Source organism: Mercenaria mercenaria, chromosome 9 (assembly GCF_021730395.1).
Source record: "Mercenaria mercenaria strain notata chromosome 9, MADL_Memer_1, whole genome shotgun sequence".
NCBI lineage: Eukaryota > Metazoa > Mollusca > Bivalvia > Venerida > Veneridae > Mercenaria > Mercenaria mercenaria.
This window is the reverse complement of record NC_069369.1, coordinates 78,750,972-78,771,904: the sequence shown is the minus strand read 5'-3', so window position 1 is coordinate 78,771,904 and position 20,933 is coordinate 78,750,972. Positions and strand designations below refer to the sequence as shown.

General features: G+C 36.3%; 1 protein-coding gene across 2 annotated transcripts in view; it reads right to left on the bottom strand.

Moving 5' to 3' along the window:
• Positions 1–6,408: 6,408 nt before the first annotated feature.
• Positions 6,409–20,933, bottom strand: part of LOC123547544 (early growth response protein 1-B-like) — a 54,318-nt gene continuing 39,793 nt past the window's right edge. The window contains exons 1-2 of one of the 2 annotated variants that reach the window (XM_045334732.2): positions 10,963–11,325; positions 6,409–10,154 (exon numbers count right to left, since the gene is read on the bottom strand). In XM_045334732.2, the coding sequence (XP_045190667.2) occupies positions 8,467–10,154; positions 10,963–11,161 (1,887 nt within the window). In that variant the 5' untranslated portion in view covers positions 11,162–11,325 and the 3' untranslated portion in view covers positions 6,409–8,466. Of the gene's footprint in view, positions 10,155–10,962; positions 11,326–20,933 lie in introns of those variants that run through there. The other variant, XM_053551817.1, reaches the window with a different exon arrangement.

Sequence of the window (20,933 nt, the reverse complement as noted above, 5' to 3'; positions counted from 1 at the left end):
GCACTTTGCCAATGAGGTGCACCAGTGATGCTTTTGTTCTAAAACTGGCGAGTTTGTTCTCATAAGTTCCTACTATTTATCATCAGATTCCTACTTTTTTCCTACTTTCTCCTACTTTTTTATATCAGAGGCGCCTACTTTTTCATCAAAGGTCACTTGAAAGCCTGACTCTAGAGGCCACATTTGTGACCCAATCTTTATGAAATTTGGTCAGAATGTTTGTCCTGATGATCTCTAGGTCAAGTTTGAAACTGGGTCATGTGGGTTCAAAAACTAGGTCAGTAGGACAGATCAAAGGAAAATCTCGTTTACACTAAAGTCCACAGTTTAAGTTGGAAACTCATGAGTCTTGATGACCTCTAGGTCGAGTTCGAATCTGGGTCATGTGGGGTCAAAAACTAGGTCACCCGGTCAAATCAAAGGAAAAGCTTGTTAACACTAGAGGCCACAGTTGTGACCCAATCTTTGTGGCACTTGGTCAGAATGCTTGTATAGATGATCTCTAAGTCAAGTTTGAAACTGGGTTATGTGGGGTCAGAAACTAGGTCAGTAGGCCAGATCAAAGGAAAATCTTGTTAACAGCTAGAGTCCACAGTTTAAGTTGGAAACATGTGAGAATTGATCAGAATGTTCGTCTTGATGAGCTCTAGGTCAAGTTTGAATCAGGGTCATGTGGGATCAGAAACTAGGTCACCCGGTCAAATCAAAGGAAAGGCTTGTTAACACTCTGGAGGCCACAGTTGTAACCCAATCTTTATGAAACTTGGTCAGAATGTTTGTATAGAGGATCTCTAGGTCAAGATTGAAACTGGGTCCAGTGGGGTCAAAAACTAGGTCACTAGGCCAGATCAAAGGAAAATCTTGTTAACACTTTTAAGAGTCCACAGTTTATCAACTTTAGGTTTGAAACTCATGAGAATTGGTCAGAATGTTTGTCTCGATGACCTGTAAAATCAAAGGAAAAGCTTGTTAACATAGAGGCTACAGTTGTAACCCAATCTTTATGAAACTTGGTCAGAATATTTGTATAGATGATCTCTAGGTCAAGTTTGAAACTGGGTCATTTGGGGTCAAAAACTAGGTCACCCGGTCAAATTAAAGGAAAAACTTGTTAACACTTTAGAGGCCACAGTTGTAACCCAACCTTTATGAAACTTAGTCAGTGTTTGTGTAGATAATCTCTATGTCAAGATTGAAACTAGGTCATGTGGGGTCAAAAACTAGGTCGGTAGGCCAGATCAAAGGAAAATCTTTTTAACACTCTAGAGTCCACGGTTTAAGTTTGAAACTCATGAGAATTGGTCAGCATGTTTGTCTTGATGACCTCTGGATCATGTGGGGTCAGATACTAGGTCACCCGGTCAAATAAAAGGAAAAACTTGTTAACATTGTGACCCAATCTTTATGAAACTTGGTCAGAATGTATGTCTTGATGATCTCTAGGTCAAGTTTGAAACTGGGTCATGTGAGGTCAAAAACTAGGTCATTAGGCCAGATCAACTCTGTTAAGCGATATAGGGCCAGCATGGCCCTCTTGTTGAAAGATATTAATATATATAACTAACAAATTCAATATTACGCAGAAGGTAGTATTTTGAAATAATGCAGAAAAATACATTCTTCTTGCATTCTTACCAATATCATACTTTTCTTTTCACCCACTTTATCATTTATCAGTGTCATATATACATTCTATGCCAAACTTGGTGGAGATGAATAGAAAAATTTTCCTTCGCCCAAACTGTGGGCGAGAAGCGTTAAATAATATAACGCAATATTCCAAAATTGAAGTTCCCGGAACAAATCAGAGTCACAGTGATAGCAAACTCGTTTAAACAGCACAGCAAGAAGCTTATCAATAATGTATCTTTTGATCCCAGTATAGCAGCGTAATAGAGCAGATCCGCCCGCAACATTTCGTATATTCGTCTCGTAATTCTATCACTGCGTTCAATTATAGTAAACTCGCTGTCCCATGAGGATGCATATTGTTTCAGAAAATAGATTGTCGCTCGTGTACATACGCAATCGAAAACCAATTTACTCTCCCGCCGAACAGTTATCAGATGACATTCCAGCTGAAAACGGTGGTCGGATCGAACCAGCTATTCGATTTTCCCCGGAATAATGTATAGATACTGCAGGAACTTTTGCTCTATTTTCGACGTTTCAGTTCATATCCAACCAGCATGTCCGCCCTCAACAAAATTCTGATTGGATGATACCTGGGTCGCGTGCCAATGACGTCATTTGCCGGAATCAATTGTCCTCTTTGTATTACTGGCGGCTAACCTGGCCGGGTAATATTAGTAGTTTTGTTCTAAAAGCAGAACAGCTATTATGTTGTATCCGCCCTCAACTTATTTCTTAATAGTGTCATTCTCCCCTCACTATTCCTAATTAGTGTTTCATTTTTGAAAGGCATTTAGCTCAAGGGTGTTGGAATTACAGTTGTAAATTCGACATCTAATAATTGCTGTAATATCCTGGTTCACCTCAAAGAGCTATAAAATAAATAGATTGGCAACTTGAAAGGCATATAGAGCAAATCTCGCCAACCTCCCGTGACAAAAAAAACGAGATCTCGTTACCGGAAGTGGCGCTTTCTCCACGCGCCATTTTGTATGCGAAAGCAATTATTCATCGGTAAAATAATTATCACCGTATGACCATGCTTCTTTCGATGGCAAAAAAAACCCCTGTACTTCGTGTCTTAAGACCATTTCTCATTAAACTAATTTTGTTTTAGAAGCTAACATGTATTTTAAATGTAGTTTTAAAGGTACAAATTGTAACTGCATGCTCGCCGATGTTTGTTTTTAGTAAGATAACGCCGAATGACGCTCTGACACGAGCTCACGCGAGATTACAGCCAGTTGCCATTCTGTGTATTTTTATACTTCTTTGTTTTTATACTTCTTTGTTCACCTTAACGAGAATTTGCTGCACCGTCAAATTTGTTTTTGAAGACTATGCTTTAGACAGTTCTAAGTGAAACTAATATTCTCTGTATCAAGATGGTAGATCTATCTGTTCACATGCGGTCTTTAGCACCGGTCTGTTTGGTTATATAGAGTGTCCCAGTAGCCTACACAACATTGGTATGCATACGTTAAAGTTCCGTTTATTATATAACATTAATATATTGAACTTTCAAACACTTACAAAAAGGTGTGTTTTAACAAATATATGCTAAAAATAACATCCCTTTTCGCCGATTATGACCATGCATGCTCTCTTTTCAAAGACGTTTAAAGTTCCCATTTCCTTTTATAGCAGTGTTCAGTAAACTTTTGTTTATGAAAGGATGGGTATTTTGGAGTATATGATAAAAATACATACGTATATCTCTTAGTATTATACAATGTACATGCTATTGATATGCAGTTTAATTTTGTCGGACTACGTATTATAAATCAAAGAGCTATAAAAATAAAAATGTATTTTATACTTCTTTGTATAAATTAAACTCTTTATAGACAATAAGGACACAAAACAACGTACATGTATCTACAACTCGATTTTATGCTACGCAAATAGACCGGAGAATACGGAAATACCCGATGTTTTACGATGTGCAAGTTACGGGGAAGTAACATTGTTCTCGAGCCTATTACCTCCCCTTGCGTGCTATTGCAGGCTATATACCACTAAAGGACATTGTTCTTTGTTTCTTATAAAATTCAGCTCTTTCAAATCAATTTTGATACAGTTGCTAGATTTTCACTCCATCGTAGACCTATTTTCCACAAGATATCCATACATTTGCTTCTACAAAACAGTGGTGTTGGATAGTAAAATTAATACGTGCAGTGAAATGCAAGTCAACTGAAGTCGGGTATCCTCATAATAGCCGCGTTTTATAAAGCGGTCCGCAGAATAAACACCGTACTTTCGTTTTCAAGTAAACAAGTCGAAAACACAAATATAAATATGAAAAGTGTCTTATTTTATGTAAAATAATTTCCACGAGTAAAATAATGCCCATCTGGCCTACGGATTACGCGCAAATGTGCTAAAAATGGAAAACATTAGGATCTATTTGGGATTTTTTTAGATACACCACGGAAGCACATTTTTGCCCGAATTACTACTGAATATCCTGCAATAGGATCCAATATGCGTCTTAACTGGTGGCTAAGAGGACATTGTTTCAGTCGCAAAATTTATTTTACATAAAATAGGACTTTTTTCATGCTTATATTTGTGGGTTTCTAAATGCGGTAATGTGATGACTTGCACTTCAGTGCATGACAGTCGACTCTATACACCTCGTTTTTAAAGGAAATATGAGCCGTGCAATGGGAAAACCAACATAGTGGGTTTGCGTCCAGCATAGATCCAGACCAGCCTGCGCATCCGCGCAGTCTGGTCAGGATCCATGCTGTTCGCTTTTAAAGCCTATTGAAATTGGAGAAACTGTTAGCGAACAGCATGGATCCTGACCAGACTGCGCGGATGCGCAGGCTGGTCTGGATCCATGCTGGTCGCAAACCCTCTATGTTGGTTTTCTCATGGCACGGCTCATATATGTTTTTTCTTGTGGAAAATAGGTGTACGACTGATTGAACATCTAGAAAGTAGGCCTACACGGAATTGAATCCCAACGAAATTTATAAAACAGAGAACAATTTCTTTTATTTGCGTTAGCCGATGAGTCTGCACATAAGGTTGTCAGCTGTAAATTTCAAAAAAAGTTAGATTAAACAAAGAATGCAAAAATTTAATACAGTACATTCACTCCTTTCCTGAACATATGTGGCTGCGCTTTCGGGCTGTATGGATCCCGAGAAGCAGTATAAATTATTGTATACTGACATATACTTGACAAATAATTTAATTCTACATTTTGTATAATTATATATTTCTCAAAAGTGGCCAGCTTTTCTCCTCCATCGAATGGCATGGGTAGTTTTCAGTCAAATTTGTAATTATATAATTGCAGTGAAAAATCTTGTACTATTATGTCGAAAATTGCAATCTGTGTCTTTATTTGTCACGAGTGTTGAGTCCAAAATACTTTGTAAATACATGTCCTGTGATATAAAAGGCGTAACGAAATTGTGTATCATCAGCAGAAATGGAGAAAAATCATCGAAGCTACAACAAACTTTTTTGCACTTCATGCAATATCCACAAGACAATTAAATCTTAATTTAGCTTCAACTGAGCCTGTCCGCCCTCAACATTTCGCTGATTGGCCGCGTGTTTTGTTTCCCAAGCATCTGAAATCTATTTTCAGCATTATTAATCCAATGTTACAATTAAATGAGGTCCCGGCAGACTCTAGAATAGATCATTGATGCCGCTTGCCGACAACAACAGCTCAAATTATCTGAAAATAGAAACCTAAGGCCAGAGACGGTCTTAACTTGTATTGGAGATCGATAACCAGAGATATTCGCGGCTACTTCAGTCCACACAGCGCTGTCGTCATAATGACGCGAGTTCACCTTGCAGACGTAATTGCCGGGGAAAAAAAAGCTCTATATTTGGAAATTCGCACAGAAGAAATTGATTTTAAAATGTCTTTTGTAAAAGACATGCTCAGAGTAATTTGAGAGATACGGTCTGGACTTTAAAGTTAATTCAGGCAATGTCAGAGACTATTTAACAACTTGTTACATTAGGATAGACGCATATTCTAGAAAGATCGATTTTAGCTGAGAAATTTCATAACTGTCTTGTTATTGTTTTTCTCTTCTGCTGTCCTCAGATCGTCAGTTCAGATTAATTTGTGTCCAGGCCAAATCATTTATGAACATTATAGCTTTGTCTTGGCCGAACTTTGTTTTGGCCTAGGTTTTTGGCTGATATACAAGTCAGATGTATCTCCGGTCGCAAGAAGATGAAAATGAACAGTGTATTACTCGTGCAGAGAAACACAATTCATTGTAAGTACATAATTTATCTTGATGTATCAGATTGTCAGTTTCTATGAAATGGGAATCTGATAAGTCAAAATGATGCCATGTTGATTTAATAAATACTCGGAATAAAGAACCATGGCATGCGTAGATACATGTCAAGGACTGCCATTGCCTGGGCATAACCTTCCGATTCTTTCACAAATGAATAATATAAATACCAAAGGTCAGCCTCTCCTGGCTAGGTCATTTGAGCGTCTACAAGACCACATTCTGTACATGTACAACATGTCCCTTCTACTATAACTACGTGCTTATAAAGGTCAATACTTTCTCTTCAAATTTAACATAATTAGTGTAAATTCACCTGTGTTTAGAGTCCACATATCAACAAAGTCCACCTTTTTTCATTTCTCAAGGGCGGTCCTTAAAGGCAGGTTTGGCTGTATATAAAAGGTGCAATCGAAATTTACAAAAGTCATAGAGCACCTTTCGGCGCGGTGCAGTTCAGTTTTCAGGGGAAATTGACAATACAACAGCATAGTAGTGGTTTTTTTTTTGTATTTTATTATAATATTTTCACTTCCATCTGACGTCAGTTGTACAAATATTTTAACTCGCAGAGAAAAAAACAACTTTTCTTCCACTTACAACAAGTCAAGTTAAAACTTCACAATGGGTAGAGAAAAATAAACTTTAACAATTCGAAAAATATCACTTATATATAACAAGAGAAAGGCTAGAATTATCACAACAAAGTACTAGAACAAGTATTTACAAAACCAATTTGCAAAACTACCACTTGTTTCAATGGAAATGGAATTTAACGGATTTGTATGAAATTAAGAAATGATTGTAACGAAGAAAGCCCTATATCGTTGAAGAATGCCATTGTTTATATTTAAAATATCGTTTTAAATATTTTATAGAATTTAATTGAACTCTTTACATTTCGTTGAAATATTGCACAAAAAGATGTTCAGGAACTTTTATTTTTTTATTTTTGGAAAACTATTATAGACGTTGCTTAACGTGTCTACAGACCTTGAAAAGTCAGGTAAGCCGAAATAATTGACTGATGTACAAGGTCGTTGAATATTTAACGTCAGTTTATTTCGCATTGGTATTTACCATGACTGCATTACGTGGATTACTCAGACAATCTGTACTGGAGAATTATTGGACAAGTGACGATGTTTTTTTAAAGAATATTTTAATATTTGATTTATATTGTTTGACAATTTAACCCAGTCACGAATTAAGTCAAACAGGCTATGGGACATTGTAGGTTATTGGCTAATTTCAAAAGGTGACAAAGAAAATAAGTGATAGGTATCATTTTTTATTACCTTCTTAATAAGAAGCACTTAATATACGCAATAATGTATTCGCCTAAAGGTAGATTTGACATTTTATTAACAATTAAAATAAGATGAGTAAAAAATAACCTGCATTTTAAAGCGTTATTATGATAAAGCTTTCTAATATACATAAAGTAACAAATTACGGCACGGCTATGTAAAGGAAAAAAGGAACGAATGATAAAATATTTAAACTCTGCTCAACAGGTACTTCTGTTATAAGTCACAAAACATATGAACAACAATGTCAAATTTAAAAACATAACAATAATAACTTCTTTAATAACAGATGTAATATGTAAAATGCAAATAAAATGCCTTATATAATATTTATAAAGGAACATACAGCTGATTACTGTTATACTAAAAATAGCACTCATTACCGTGGCTCTAACATCAAAAATCTCAAGTACAAAATATAAGGACTGTACAATAGTTATAATAAAGATATTATTAGATTACACACTTAAAACAACCGGTTGCGCACTTCCACAATTTATTCTTTGGCTCTACGTAATCTCAAAAGTCCCAATGTGAGTAATGTACACAATAAACAAATAATTTCTTTGGTAAGGACCTAATGTGAAATCATATATACAGCACACTGCATGCTTGGAAACCTGTTTTGAAAATTTTACAAAAATAATTCTGTAATGTTTCACTAAACATTGTGTTATGATGTTTAATGTTGTAAAAAGATACCATTTTAAATGCGGTTTTTGTGTGATTATACGGCATACTGTTGTTTTGTAGGCCACTGTCTTCACGTTTGATATATATCAATGGTTGATTTTCAATAAAATGTTTTAAACAATTTCGCATTAAAGCAGTATTAGGATAAATTAAGCAAAAGCACACATTGCCGATTTGTATAAAATCGCTACATTTATATATGACCTACGAATATATAATGTCTTAACATCTACAGTTAAAAAATGAATGAAAAGAATTTGAAAAATTAGCACATTTCTTGACTTAAAGCACAACTATATAAATGAAATTTACTAAATCTGGTATAATTAATTAAAAGAAAGATGTTTTTACAATGTATCTACAGTCTTAATCATTTTTTTAAAAAAACACACAAAATCTGCACAATGTAGCATTTTTTTTCTATGACTAGAAAAACTTGAATTTAAAGAATACCAAAATTGGTTGAACAATATGTTCTACTGTACACAGAAAGCGTTTACATCTTAAAGCTGGTCTTCGAATATATTTGATATTGTCCATTATATTTATAATGACGTTGTCGTAACCACATGGGGAACTCCGGACCCACTTTGAGCCACTGTCGTGTTCAAACCATACGACATTGTGTCCATCATCACCGTAGATGTTGTCGATGGCAGAGATACATTCACAGCCAAAAGTTTTGCTTCTTTTTTAGCTTTTTGTTTTAAGTGCACTTTTGCGTGTCTCTTTTTCTCGTCACTACGCGCAAATTTTCGTCCGCAAGAGTCACATGAAAATGGCTTCTCGCCTGTGTGCGTTCGCACATGCGTAGTAAGATGATCACTGCGTGAGAACGAGCGCATGCAGATTCTACAATGGAATGGTTTTTGTCCAGTGTGAATTCTAATATGGCGCGTTAATTCATCACTACGTGAAAACCTTCTGTCACAACTGTCCACAGGGCACGGGTAGGGACGCTCGTGCGGGGGCGTTTTGCTCGGGCGATTCGGGTACTTACGTGGCTTCACCGGTAGCAATTTAAGTTGTCCTTGTTGATAAGGCTGATTTAAAATTCCATGAAGTTGTGCTTTTGATGATGGAGTTTGATCAAAACTCATGTGTGGAGTAGAAGGCAAGAGAAAAGAGTCATTAGAAAGTTCACTACCAGGCTCGGTTTTTATTGGAACGTTGCTGTACATTGGCGGTGTAACGCTGGCCGATCTCTGTTGATTTGTCGTCTGCTGTAACGCGCTAAAATCCGGCAACTGTTGTGACTGAACTTGCGGCACGCCAGTCACCGTGCCTTGTATCGTACACTTGAAATTAGCACCAATGTTTGATGACTGCGAATGATATGTAACGTCACTAGATTGAAATTGTGGCATGGTTGGTTGAGCATTCACGTTAACTCCCGTACAACTAGGAAAGTTAAGCCCGCTCAGATTCCCAGTTGAGTAAGGTGTAGCTTCATTTTGCTGTTGTTGTTGTTGTTGTTGTGAGCAACTGAACACCGGTTTCTGTTGTTTAATTTGAAAGTTCATAGCGTTACAGTATGAAACGCTCGGAGCTGTATACGGTGGTGGCGGAGAGGAGAACGCCTGTTCTATGGCATCAAGATCACTACAAACTGGCATCTGAGGCTCTGGTGTAGACTGAGTTGAACTCGGTGTGACAGGTGAGGTCAATGGAGATGCAAACCCAGTGGAATATTGGTCACATGGACTTTGTTGACCCATACTGATGTTGTCCGGTGGTGGAGAACCAGCCATAGACTGTTGGGAGGGTGTGGTTGGCGCTGAACTGAATAGGGAACCAGATCCACTTTGCTGACAGTCGGAAAGTGTTGAAATGATGGCATTGATATCAGCCTGTTGTTGTTGTTGTTGTTGTTGTTGTTGTTGTTGAATATGACAGGGCATATCGCAAGATGACGCCTGTGGAACTTGCGCTTGAACTTGAGCCCCCTGCATCGTCTGTGACAAGATGTTGAAGAATGGAGACAATGGTGCGAAGAAGTTGAGGTTTTGCAACGGGTCATTGCTACCCGATGTTGGGGTCACGGAGGTCGTTACCAGGGTGCCCTTGTAGTGAAACTGTCCCTTATGCTGTGCCTCTGCTCCACAGGAACTACCCCTATTGTTGTTGTTTATATTACTACTATTGTTGTTGTTCTGTGTTGTCGGTGGTCTGATGTTCGCGAAGAGCGTCTCTGTTAGGCGATCAGGAAGGTTTACCGATGCCTCAAGCGTAGCTGAAAATATAAAAAAAACAAGTAAATAACATGAAACTCTTCCAAAATAATAATAATAATAAAAAAAATGGGACATAAAATTAAATAACAAATACACAACACAATGACTTAACAATTTAATTTAGTGTTATAAGTTCGCCAATATTTCGTAAAGAACGGTAACTCTGCGACATAAATCAAAAGCGCGCAAAAAATCATGAATGAACTTTCGTAGTATATTTAATATCAAGTATACGTCAGTATAATTGATCATAAGCTTAAAATAGCAACAGCTATCGGGGATCACCGCCTATTGACGTCATCCGCATTGTAATTAGGACAAGCTGTGTTTAACTCCGCCTCTTTGACGTAAGCGAAATTCCGATCGTAGTGCTTAAACAATGTTTCACGGTCAAATGCACAATTTTACAACGATTTAAACCGCATATAATCATTTTAAGTTGTAACATATGTGTTTACATTACTGTACATTACTTAATTATGATGAACATGAAACAAAAGCGATGTAAACCATAATTATCAAAAGCATCCATCTGTTAACTATGACGCACACGTTCTTAAAATAGAACAAGTGCTCTCAAAGTACAATCTGAATCCATGCTAAATAATCGTAAAGAATCTTTAACAAAAGCTGATAATTTTAATTAAAGTGTTTAAATTGAATTGTCAGTTAATATTTGAACTCTGTTGCAGAGTGTCAAACTTCCATAACCAAAGAATAAACCACTATGAACCAAAACAACGAGAACAATCACCTGATCTAGATCTAAAGTGCCGATTCAGAAGTTATTTTCAAAAGAAAACCTACCAGTAGCAGTGATCGGTAAAGGATCCAAAGTATCCACAAAGAATGTTACATCCGAGGATGAAGTAACAGGGGTATTAAGTTCTTCAATAGACTCCGAAGGGAGCCGAAAAGATCCAAACCCCGCATCATGATAGTTATCAAAGCACACAGTTTCCGCCAAAGCGACCTGTGACAAGGTATCTAGCCCGTCCATAATCATTTCGGAAGATTCCGCACTAGTCACTGTATTATCCAACTTGTAAAATATTACTTAACTCTAGAAACATCAAAATGTTCATCCAACATTAAACAGTTAATAGTATTTTGTTTTGATGTACCAACTTTACGCTTACTCTCAAAATCTATGAATGAACTGAATCTAGCGTATCACAAATTTATGAATGAAATCTTCTCTTACGAGAATGCCTTATTTGGAACATGTAGTAAATCGCCGACCAATCAGAAGCTGTCGTTCGGCAGTTATGCGCATGACAACAAGTGCGTCAATCGTGACGTACAGACCAATTACACTGCAAGAAAAACGACGGGAATGTAGGTTAACGCGATTAAATGCAGCTTTCGCATATAAATACATGTATTTTTAAAGACGACTACAAAGTAAAAATAAAATTGCATTCACTTATTTCTTTTAGTGTAAAAATTCGCTATACTTTTGGAGAAAACATCCGTAGTATGGTTTACTACAACCCATGTACGCCGGAATAGGGTTTTCCTTTTATGGAAGGACAAGGTCACATTCCATCGATTGACGTCAATAGACGCTCGAATAAACAGGTTATTTGCTTTCCTTTTATGGAATGGTCGGACGTCTACGCTGCTCATCGGCTATTTCCGTACCGGATGAATCATGACCATATAAAGAATTATCCGTAGAAAACGCTATTTTTCGTGGGAAGACGGTTTAGAACGAATGGAAAGTTCCCACGGTAAATTTTTTCAATTGGCGGAGAACATTCACTGTTCACATGAACAGCTGACCTCGCATTTACTACAAATCTGAAAATATGTTGAAAATTTGTCCTTAGTCTGTAAGCCCGTTATCGTATTATCGTAATAAGACATAACCGGCTGTCTCGAATATGGGTCAAGAGTCACCATGTACTCTAACTACTATGCGGAAAAAAAAACACATTCCGGATCAGTGCCTTAATGATTATTTGATGATGATGATGATGGCGATAATAATAATAATAATAGTAGTAGTAGTAGTGTTTGTGGTGTGCACGTCTGCGTGCTGTATGTTTCGTTTTGGGGAGGCTGCGATTTTGGTACGTGTCATTCCCTGTTTGATATTTGTCTTTGTTTTTGCTGCATCCTGGAAATATCTGAAAAATGGTCAACCTACAGTGTTGTTATATTTCTGGTCCATTGTGATCATGGAGTTCATTTAATATCTATGTAATAGAATTCCGTTTAAGCCGGTGCTAGGGGGCGTCACGGAGAGGTGTTGCACATTTCATTACCTCTCATGAACAGACTCAGTCCAACCGAGTCTGCTATGTTTCTGCTTGGTTGCATTCTATGCTTCCAAAGGATCTTTTTAAAGATTTTATTAACAGTTGTGGTTATGAACTTTTGAATACTTTAGTTTAATGAAAAAAGTACCGTTTTGGTTTTGCAAAACTGAATCTTTATATATTTGGTAATTTACCGAAGGAAACATTTCATCACGTCACTCCACTCCTTAAAGACGCAGAATGATGATTATTTTAAACTATTATAATGTTTACAGTTTTTCATGGATCGACTAGAAATGTTGTCGTGTGATATCGGGTACTGGACCGCTAGTCACGATGCCACACTAAATGCGCAGCCACAATTGGGTTCAAGGCATGCATGCCTGAAAAGCAACTCTCGTTCATTCTGACGTTTTAGCTCGACTATTCGAAGAATAAATAGGTCTGTTGCACTAGCGACGGCGTCGGCGTTAGTTAAAGTTTTTTTCGTATGAAATCCAGTATATTTTTCATAACTTAAGATATTCAATTGAAACTTGCTGTACTTGCCCATAGTGTCAATGTTCATTAGTCTGACAAGTTTTGTAACTTTTTTCTGCAATATTTTAAGAAATATGCCTCGTTTTAACTTAGAAACTTTGATTAAGAGTATAATACCGTGTTTTAATAATTACAGATATTACATTAAAACTTCACAGTCATCTTTCAGCTAACAGGCGTGTCGCGAGGCATCTGTTGTTGGGGCGGCGTGAGACATTGACGGGGTGGGTATTGTAGGGGTGTCCCCTCCGAGGTTGTGGGAATTTTTTTATTGCAAATTGCACCATAAATAACACGATTACATTAAAACTTCACAGTCATCTTTCAGCTAGCCTAATTACACAAGGTTACAGCAGCAAGTCCTATAACTCGTACATGAATTTTAACAAAATCATACCTTTCTTGGATTTAAAAGTATGTCTCCAAAGTCAATGCAGATATTTAAATGAAACTTTAAACAACATATGGTTATTAAATGTAGGTTGAAGTTTTAAATGGAAATTACTATCTCAAAACCTAATACAGATACTTGGATGAAACTCCACACAGATATTGGGTACAGTTGAACAAAATCACAGCATCAAGTCCCATAACTCTGAATTCGGACAATATACCGATTCTTAGATAGATAGAAAATCCATTTTAATTGGCAAACCTTCGAATAGTGGAGCGTTCTGTCATGAGACGAAGATTGTTTTTTTCCGTTCATTCCAAACTTTATTTTAAAGCATTGATATAATAAACTATTATGTGAAAAATTAAGTGCAGGCCCTGACCTTATTGACTTAACAGGTAGAGCTCTACGCTACTGCCGATATAGTTAGCTGGAAAATAATTCAGTAAATATTTTTCATTAATGGTTAATAAAAATACAGGTTCACCTGATTTGCAAACATTTATGGATTTCTTTAAAACTATGATGTTTTCTTTTATAAAAAAAAATCAAGTATATATTTAAAAAAATGCTTACACGAATATGTATGCTACTGATTTTATATAAAGAAGGCTGAGTAAGCAATTCTTAAACATCCAGTTAAGTAAACTGACACTGGTATACATGTAATTATGTTTTTTCATATATAAATGCCGGTTGTCTACAACTTAGTGTAAAGTGACAATGAATGTTTTCTCTTTGTGTTTACGATACATTTATATGCTCACTTTTCGAAAGAAAATGATGTGCATTGATTTAGAGGGGTCTGTGGTCATGCTCCAATTTTCTTCTAACTGATTTGCTTTCTTATAGCTACAACGTAAAGCGACATTTTGGCAGTTTTGCTTTTTCATATTTGAAGAAAATGTGTAGGCATGTGCCTGATTTGCATAAATGGAACTACGCCAATTAATGCTTATATTTAGTTTGCGACCCTTTTTAAACAGAAAAAGTTTTTTGTAACGTGATACCGTGTCATTACTAGCTTGTTCTCTGCAAGTAGCTTACAATTTCTACGCTTGAATAATTGATTATCTTTGACCAATTTTGAAAATCGACACTTTCCGTCCGATCACATATTCTTCGGCATTCTCCGGCTGTTATGGGAAAGCCGTTTTCTGTTATGACCGACGGATGCCGAAATAGCATTCGAGAATATTACGTAATCATACGGAAATTGACGATTGTTATAACGGGTCCATTACGTTATATCATCACGGACACACGGTCGCCTCGACGGGGTTTGAGCTCGTGACCCTACTTAGCATAAAGAGCGTACTGTATAGTTCGAAAGATACACAATGGCCTCGCCAACTTTTAATACTGACCGCATCCTTGTATACACTTCATATACTTGATTAGCAATATCCGCAAATAATTTAGAAAGGGAAAATAATTATCAGTTGACGTTATAACACCATGTTGACATAATAATACTCCTTTTATTATTTATAGATGTAAACCTTCCAAGAATTAGAAGTAATGTGTTTTCTAGAAGATTTAATTGATTCGTTGAAACACGTCAATTCTCTTTTTTTTTCTTTTTAAGCTCTTCATAAACATTCAAACTATTTATATTTCGAGTACGTTTTTCGTGGAGTTCAATTTATACGGTCGCATAAACCAAATCCGGGTGTATGGTCTGGCTCCAACCTACATACTTATAATCTTTTTTTTAAATCTTATCATGCTAACTTGCCATTGGTCAACTTCAGGCCCTGAGTGTGCTCAGAGACAACCAGTTAGACGCTGGAGTTTTGAGGCTGGTCTTTCAGTATTCAAGAGATCTCTGTTGTTAGATACCTCTCTCATAAGTAACGGACGAATGCCATGTTCCCAGTTGTTACATCTTCATATCTGCGACCTTTTCCCTTTTAACATCTTCTGTGTTTTGCATTTAAAATATGCTGAAAATACCAAATATGTCTAAACAGGTAGCAACAAACATGCAGCAACAAATAGTTAGCAACAAACAGGCACCTACAAACAGGTAGCAACAAACAGGTAACAGACAGCAACAAACAAGCAGAAAAATATAGGTTGCAATGAACGTAGCAAACATGCAGAAACAAGCATGTAGCAACAAACAGGTAACACACTGGGGGCAACAAATAGGCAGCAACAAACAGGCGGCAGCAAAAAATGTAACAAACTGGTAGCAATCAACAAGAGGTAACAAGCAGATAGCAATAAACAGGCGGTAGCAAACAGGTAGCAAAAAAAAAAAACAGGCGATAACAAACAGGTACCAACAAACAGGTAACAAAGAGGCAGAAACAAACAGGCAGCATAAGGTCACAAACCAGCAGGTAACAAACTGGTAGCAACAAGCAGGCAGCAACAAACAGGTGGCACGTGGTGGTGAAACGTCTGTAAGATATCAAAAGTCATGAGCAGTATGATATAGATAATAACCTCTAAACATCAATTTTTTACAGCGTGATAAACACATTATATTTTTTTTTCTACATTTTAATGACTTCAGTGGTGTGTTTTTTAATTGAAAAATATTGGCCTGAACTCACTAAATTACACTGTTTTACTCTCTCTGTGTAATCACTATCAAGTGGAAATGTTTCCTAAATTTGGAAAAATTGCACAAATTAGTGGGCACATGCGCCACATATTAAGTACTTTTACCTGTCATCAATTTTGTAACTATGCTATACAATAATACCAGCTGTTGTCTGAAATATTGCCATAGTATTTATCTTCTGTTTTCCATTAATTTCTTTTTTTCCGGCTTAATAAATGGTTACCTTATCTTTTTCCATTATAATATAAAATAGACATGACCCGACCTACATTGGGGACATTTGGCCAAGTACCAATGTTACCGCAACGACAGCGTGTTTTACAAAATATTCAGCTTGTATGAGTCTATCTAAGGCCTATAAAATAAACTTTTTGCTTTAGGTCCAACATCTGCAACACACTGGGGTTACCGAATTTATATATATCCGAACTTTGTTTTGTTGCCGAATAACCAGTTATTTTAGCCTTTACATATCTTCACTGTTATTAGTTAGATGACAGTGTAGTGAAAAGTAGCAGAGTAAAACATAGGCACAAAAGATGATAATACCTTTTAGCTAAATGTTACTTTAAATGAATTAGTATTCACTTATTCAATCGTTGCCCTTCACTCGAGATCCGAAGGACCGAGCGCCAATAGTTTTGACTATTGCCCCGATGAATGTTTCATTACATGACATCAGAAATAAGTTTTCATACCTTTTTTCTTCAGGCTTCATTATATACATTATATTATACCAGAATTTAGTTGTGACGTTAGCCAAGCAAAATTAATGATGAACTGTATACTGGTCAAAAGCATTAAGTATGAACCTGTGATTTATATAAGAAGTCATGTAAAAGTAGTGTATGTTGAAGTCTTACTGTAGTAATTATACATATTTTCCTTATTACAAAAAAAAAAAAATAATAAAAAGGTATTGTTTGCAAAAACAATTAAAGGCTGACATAAATAAACACTTTGAGTCCCAACAACTATTTTTATGAAAACAATTTTGCGATGCATCTTAACACTTTTCTTTCAGTCACGACCTCAATTTATTTACCTGATGCAAAAATTTACATTTCTGTTAAGATTGAGACACAAATAGAAAAAAGCGGGTCATACTTACATCCTTAAACAAAACAGTTTAAGACATCAAAGTTATAAATGCATGTATGATATTGCACGTATTACAGGAAAGAAAAACAGACGAAACATGACAGCTATAACAAGACATACTTTTGTTCATTTCAACCTATACGGAAAATAATACATATACATAAGTATCTCAAGTAGTTTAAATACATAGAGTAAACTGGCTTAATTCTTTTATGTTAAAAACAGATAATGCTGCTGTACAAATAGAGAATACACATAAATGAATAGTTAGAAAAACGCTACTTTTAATAGTACACTTGAAATTATGAAGTCAGTGTCATAAAGGGAGATAATCAAAACAGTGCATTTTATAGTACTTTCTATTATGTTAATCATATAGTCAAACCTACGACAAATACTTGAGAAGACAATTACCAAATATTTGATTTAACAAGAAAATGATATATTTTACGTTCATAACAAAAAAATGAGGCAGCCACATTTTAACCAAAGGCATTATGACCCTTTAAAAATGGTACAAAATTATATTGATACCGAATCTATTCGTCTATTCTCTGTTTCGCCGCCAACTAAAATACTTGTAATGCGTGTATTTCATACATATACATGCGTATATAACATATGTATATATGCTATAAAACAAATATATTTCATACACTAAGTGTTTTACGAAACATATTGACCGATGAGTGATATTATAAATGATCAGAACTGTCGATTTATATGACATTTCATGGGGTCACAAAATAAAACGAAGGTTAACGTTGCTTTTTTCCCCAACAATCTATATTCAAAATCCCTTTTTATACTCCCGTGTCTCAATCCATCATTGAGTTTTTTTCTGAAGTTATAGCCCTAATTTATTTCCAAAAATTTGTTGCAATTGTTCTCATCAAACAGAAAAAGAGAAAAGGAGCAACATTTGGCTCCCTGAATCGCTGCATTTTCTGCTATTATTTTGCTTAATTTATGAAAGAGGATGTAAAACATATAGATCTATACATGTAAACATGTAGCCATGTTTATGTAGTATATATTTTTGTTTTCTAGGCGTAATGATGGTTAATTTTAATAGTAATTAAATCCAAGATGATATTTTTGCAACATAGAATGCAGCCCAACTAATGCCTCGGTCACAAATCCGTACGACGTCCGTAGGGTTTTAAAAAATCGTGCGAGTCCACCAATTTTAGAATCCTTACGGTCTCCGCACAATCTTAGCGTCTGGTCACAGTACATACGGGCCCCGTACGATCTTTAGAGGATGCAATCGTAGGATATCCGTAAAGACATCGCAGACAAGTCGTGCGGAGCTCGCAAGGAGCCCGGCCGTATACCTCGTACCTGGTATACCCTCAAGGTTCGTACGGCGCCCGCACGGCACTCGTACGGTGTCCGTAGGTACTGTGCTTTTATATCACCTTGAATCACCAAGGAAGTCGTACTGAGCCCATACGGCGATCGTAACGCCCAGCGAGCCCCGTGCGGACATCGCACGTTCTCCGCACGGTGTCTTTAATATCGTACGGACATGCGAGTGGCCTGCGATAGCCGTGCGATCATCCGCAAGCCTCGAAGTTTTCCAAATCCGCACGGGCATCGTGCGGTGCCCGTATGCGCTCTTCCGGGACCCGTGAGGTTCCCATACGGGGCTCTTGCGAGCTGCTCCCGAGCTCATAGGGAACTCGGGAGCTCGGTGGAACATTTTCACCGAGTTCCTGAGTCCTCTACGAGTTCAAAAAATCCGTACGACGCTCGTACGAGTCAACGATGTGCGTATGAACACCGTATGAATTTGCCAAAATTTGACTGAAAACCTACTCGTACGGAGCTCGTAGCGTTCTTGTGACCGGGGTATTAACAAAAGCAGATTTCAGTCAGTGTTTAAGTTTAATAACGGTCCATCCGCCCTTTCAGACACAATGAAGCATAGAAATGCCACGTAGAGTATAGACCGCCAAAAGTAGATTTGGTTTGACTGAGGAAATAAAATGTGTACATAACACTCGCCACGTTCCCAGAACTGGCTAAAATTAACTAAGCGGAAATCTATTGATTTATCAAAAAAGGTATATCGAATCCCACAATAACCAGAAATAGCAACAACAATGTTGATTACTCGAGTCTTTCTTCTCTTAGACCAACAGAAATCATAACACCATAATGACAATCGTAAAATATTATTAATCATGAAAACCTTCATAATTAGCTATTTTTAGCAACTATTAACGTCGTGCTGAAATATAGCAACCAGTCTTGGCTGTCAGCAAGGACCATTAAAATAACATTAAAACAAAGGTATAACTTTCTTTATTAATTATGGACAAAGCATCTAATTATAGGTGACATTTTACTCACAACGTTGATGACTAAATGTTGTTGTCCTTTTTTAACAAGTGAATTAACAAGTTATTTTTAAACAACACTTTCTGTTTTCAGGTCACGGAAAAATATGAAGGTCCGCCCTTCACAACACATATTGATTGTCCTATTCACTTTTTACCTGGACTGAAATAGTATCATTGACGTAACAATTTGAATTTTTTTCCTTCTTTTTTTTTTTTTTTTTTTTTTTGTTAATCTGATTTCATATTAGGCGGGGCTGTTTGTTTGTTTTGTTTCGGGTCATACGCCATTGTCATACCTTAGCTTTTAGTTCCTGTCGTTGTTGTTGTGGCACTTGATACTTATTTTTACTCCTTAAGGTTCCATAAGGCTTTTAATATTTTGGTAAAAACAGGTAAACAGGTGTCCGAATAAAATATACGCATATTAGATGATTAGAAAAGCACCACTTTTGATATTACATTTATTGATATATTTTTGTAGATATATGAAATTTTACAAGGCATGAAAACTACGTTTCGAAAGGAGCAAAGCACCTTGGATGCTTTACGTGTTGCGTTGCTATCAAACTTCTTTGCTAGTTATACATTTTGTTCCAATTCTTTACCTTAACTCTCAATAAGAGCGGCTTTAAGTCTCAAATAAAACCCCAGATTAGGTTAAATGTAAATCATTGACTCGGGGTGGATTAGCCAGATATGCGGCCGCTTTCCGACCTGAATTTCGACGATATAATTATGTTTTAGGTCATTTAAACAGACACTCTTTATTTATTGAATCATTGTTAATAAAATATGTCATGAAATACCTGAATCTAAAAACCATTTAAATTCAAAGACGATCATATTACCTTTAAATATGGTGTATAATAAATGCATTAAGAATTGCACGCTGTCATAAACTGGTACGCACTTTAAGTTCTCTATATATTTAAATACTGTCTGTACTCATACATGTGAAGTGTCGGCAATGGTTACTCTATTTATTTACCTGTAAACGCATTTCTTATCTACTCGTACAGACGTTCCTTTTCGTTGTTTCATCAAAAATGACTAGTTACAAACAAAACAATACGTATACATGACAATTTACACGAATAAACATTTTATGTTATGCAACTAATTAAAAAGCATTTAATCGAAAAAGAAAAAGTGTAAATTAAGGTTAAATAAAATCTGTCAAAGAAGGCCATGTAACATACTAACTACAATGGGACGAAGAATTGAACTTGACCGTTTGAATTTGACATTGCTAACATAACCTTGGCGGGCGAGTTGGACCAAACTTTATAAAACTGAGTTATGAGACATGTTTTTAAACATCTGATTGGTGTTTCTAAGTACAAAATTGAAATAGACCAATGAAAAGGCTTCATTACGAGTCTTGTCTTTAAACTTAGTTTTATAACTGTTGAACAACTGGCTGACAACCACAATACTGAACCCGGCATCTTCTGTCAGTGCTTGGACGTAACAGACCCGAGTCTGTAATACAAAATGAGACTGGAAAACAGTCTCAAAGTCGAGTCTTGCATCCGACTGATTATTTTGGGCTCAGT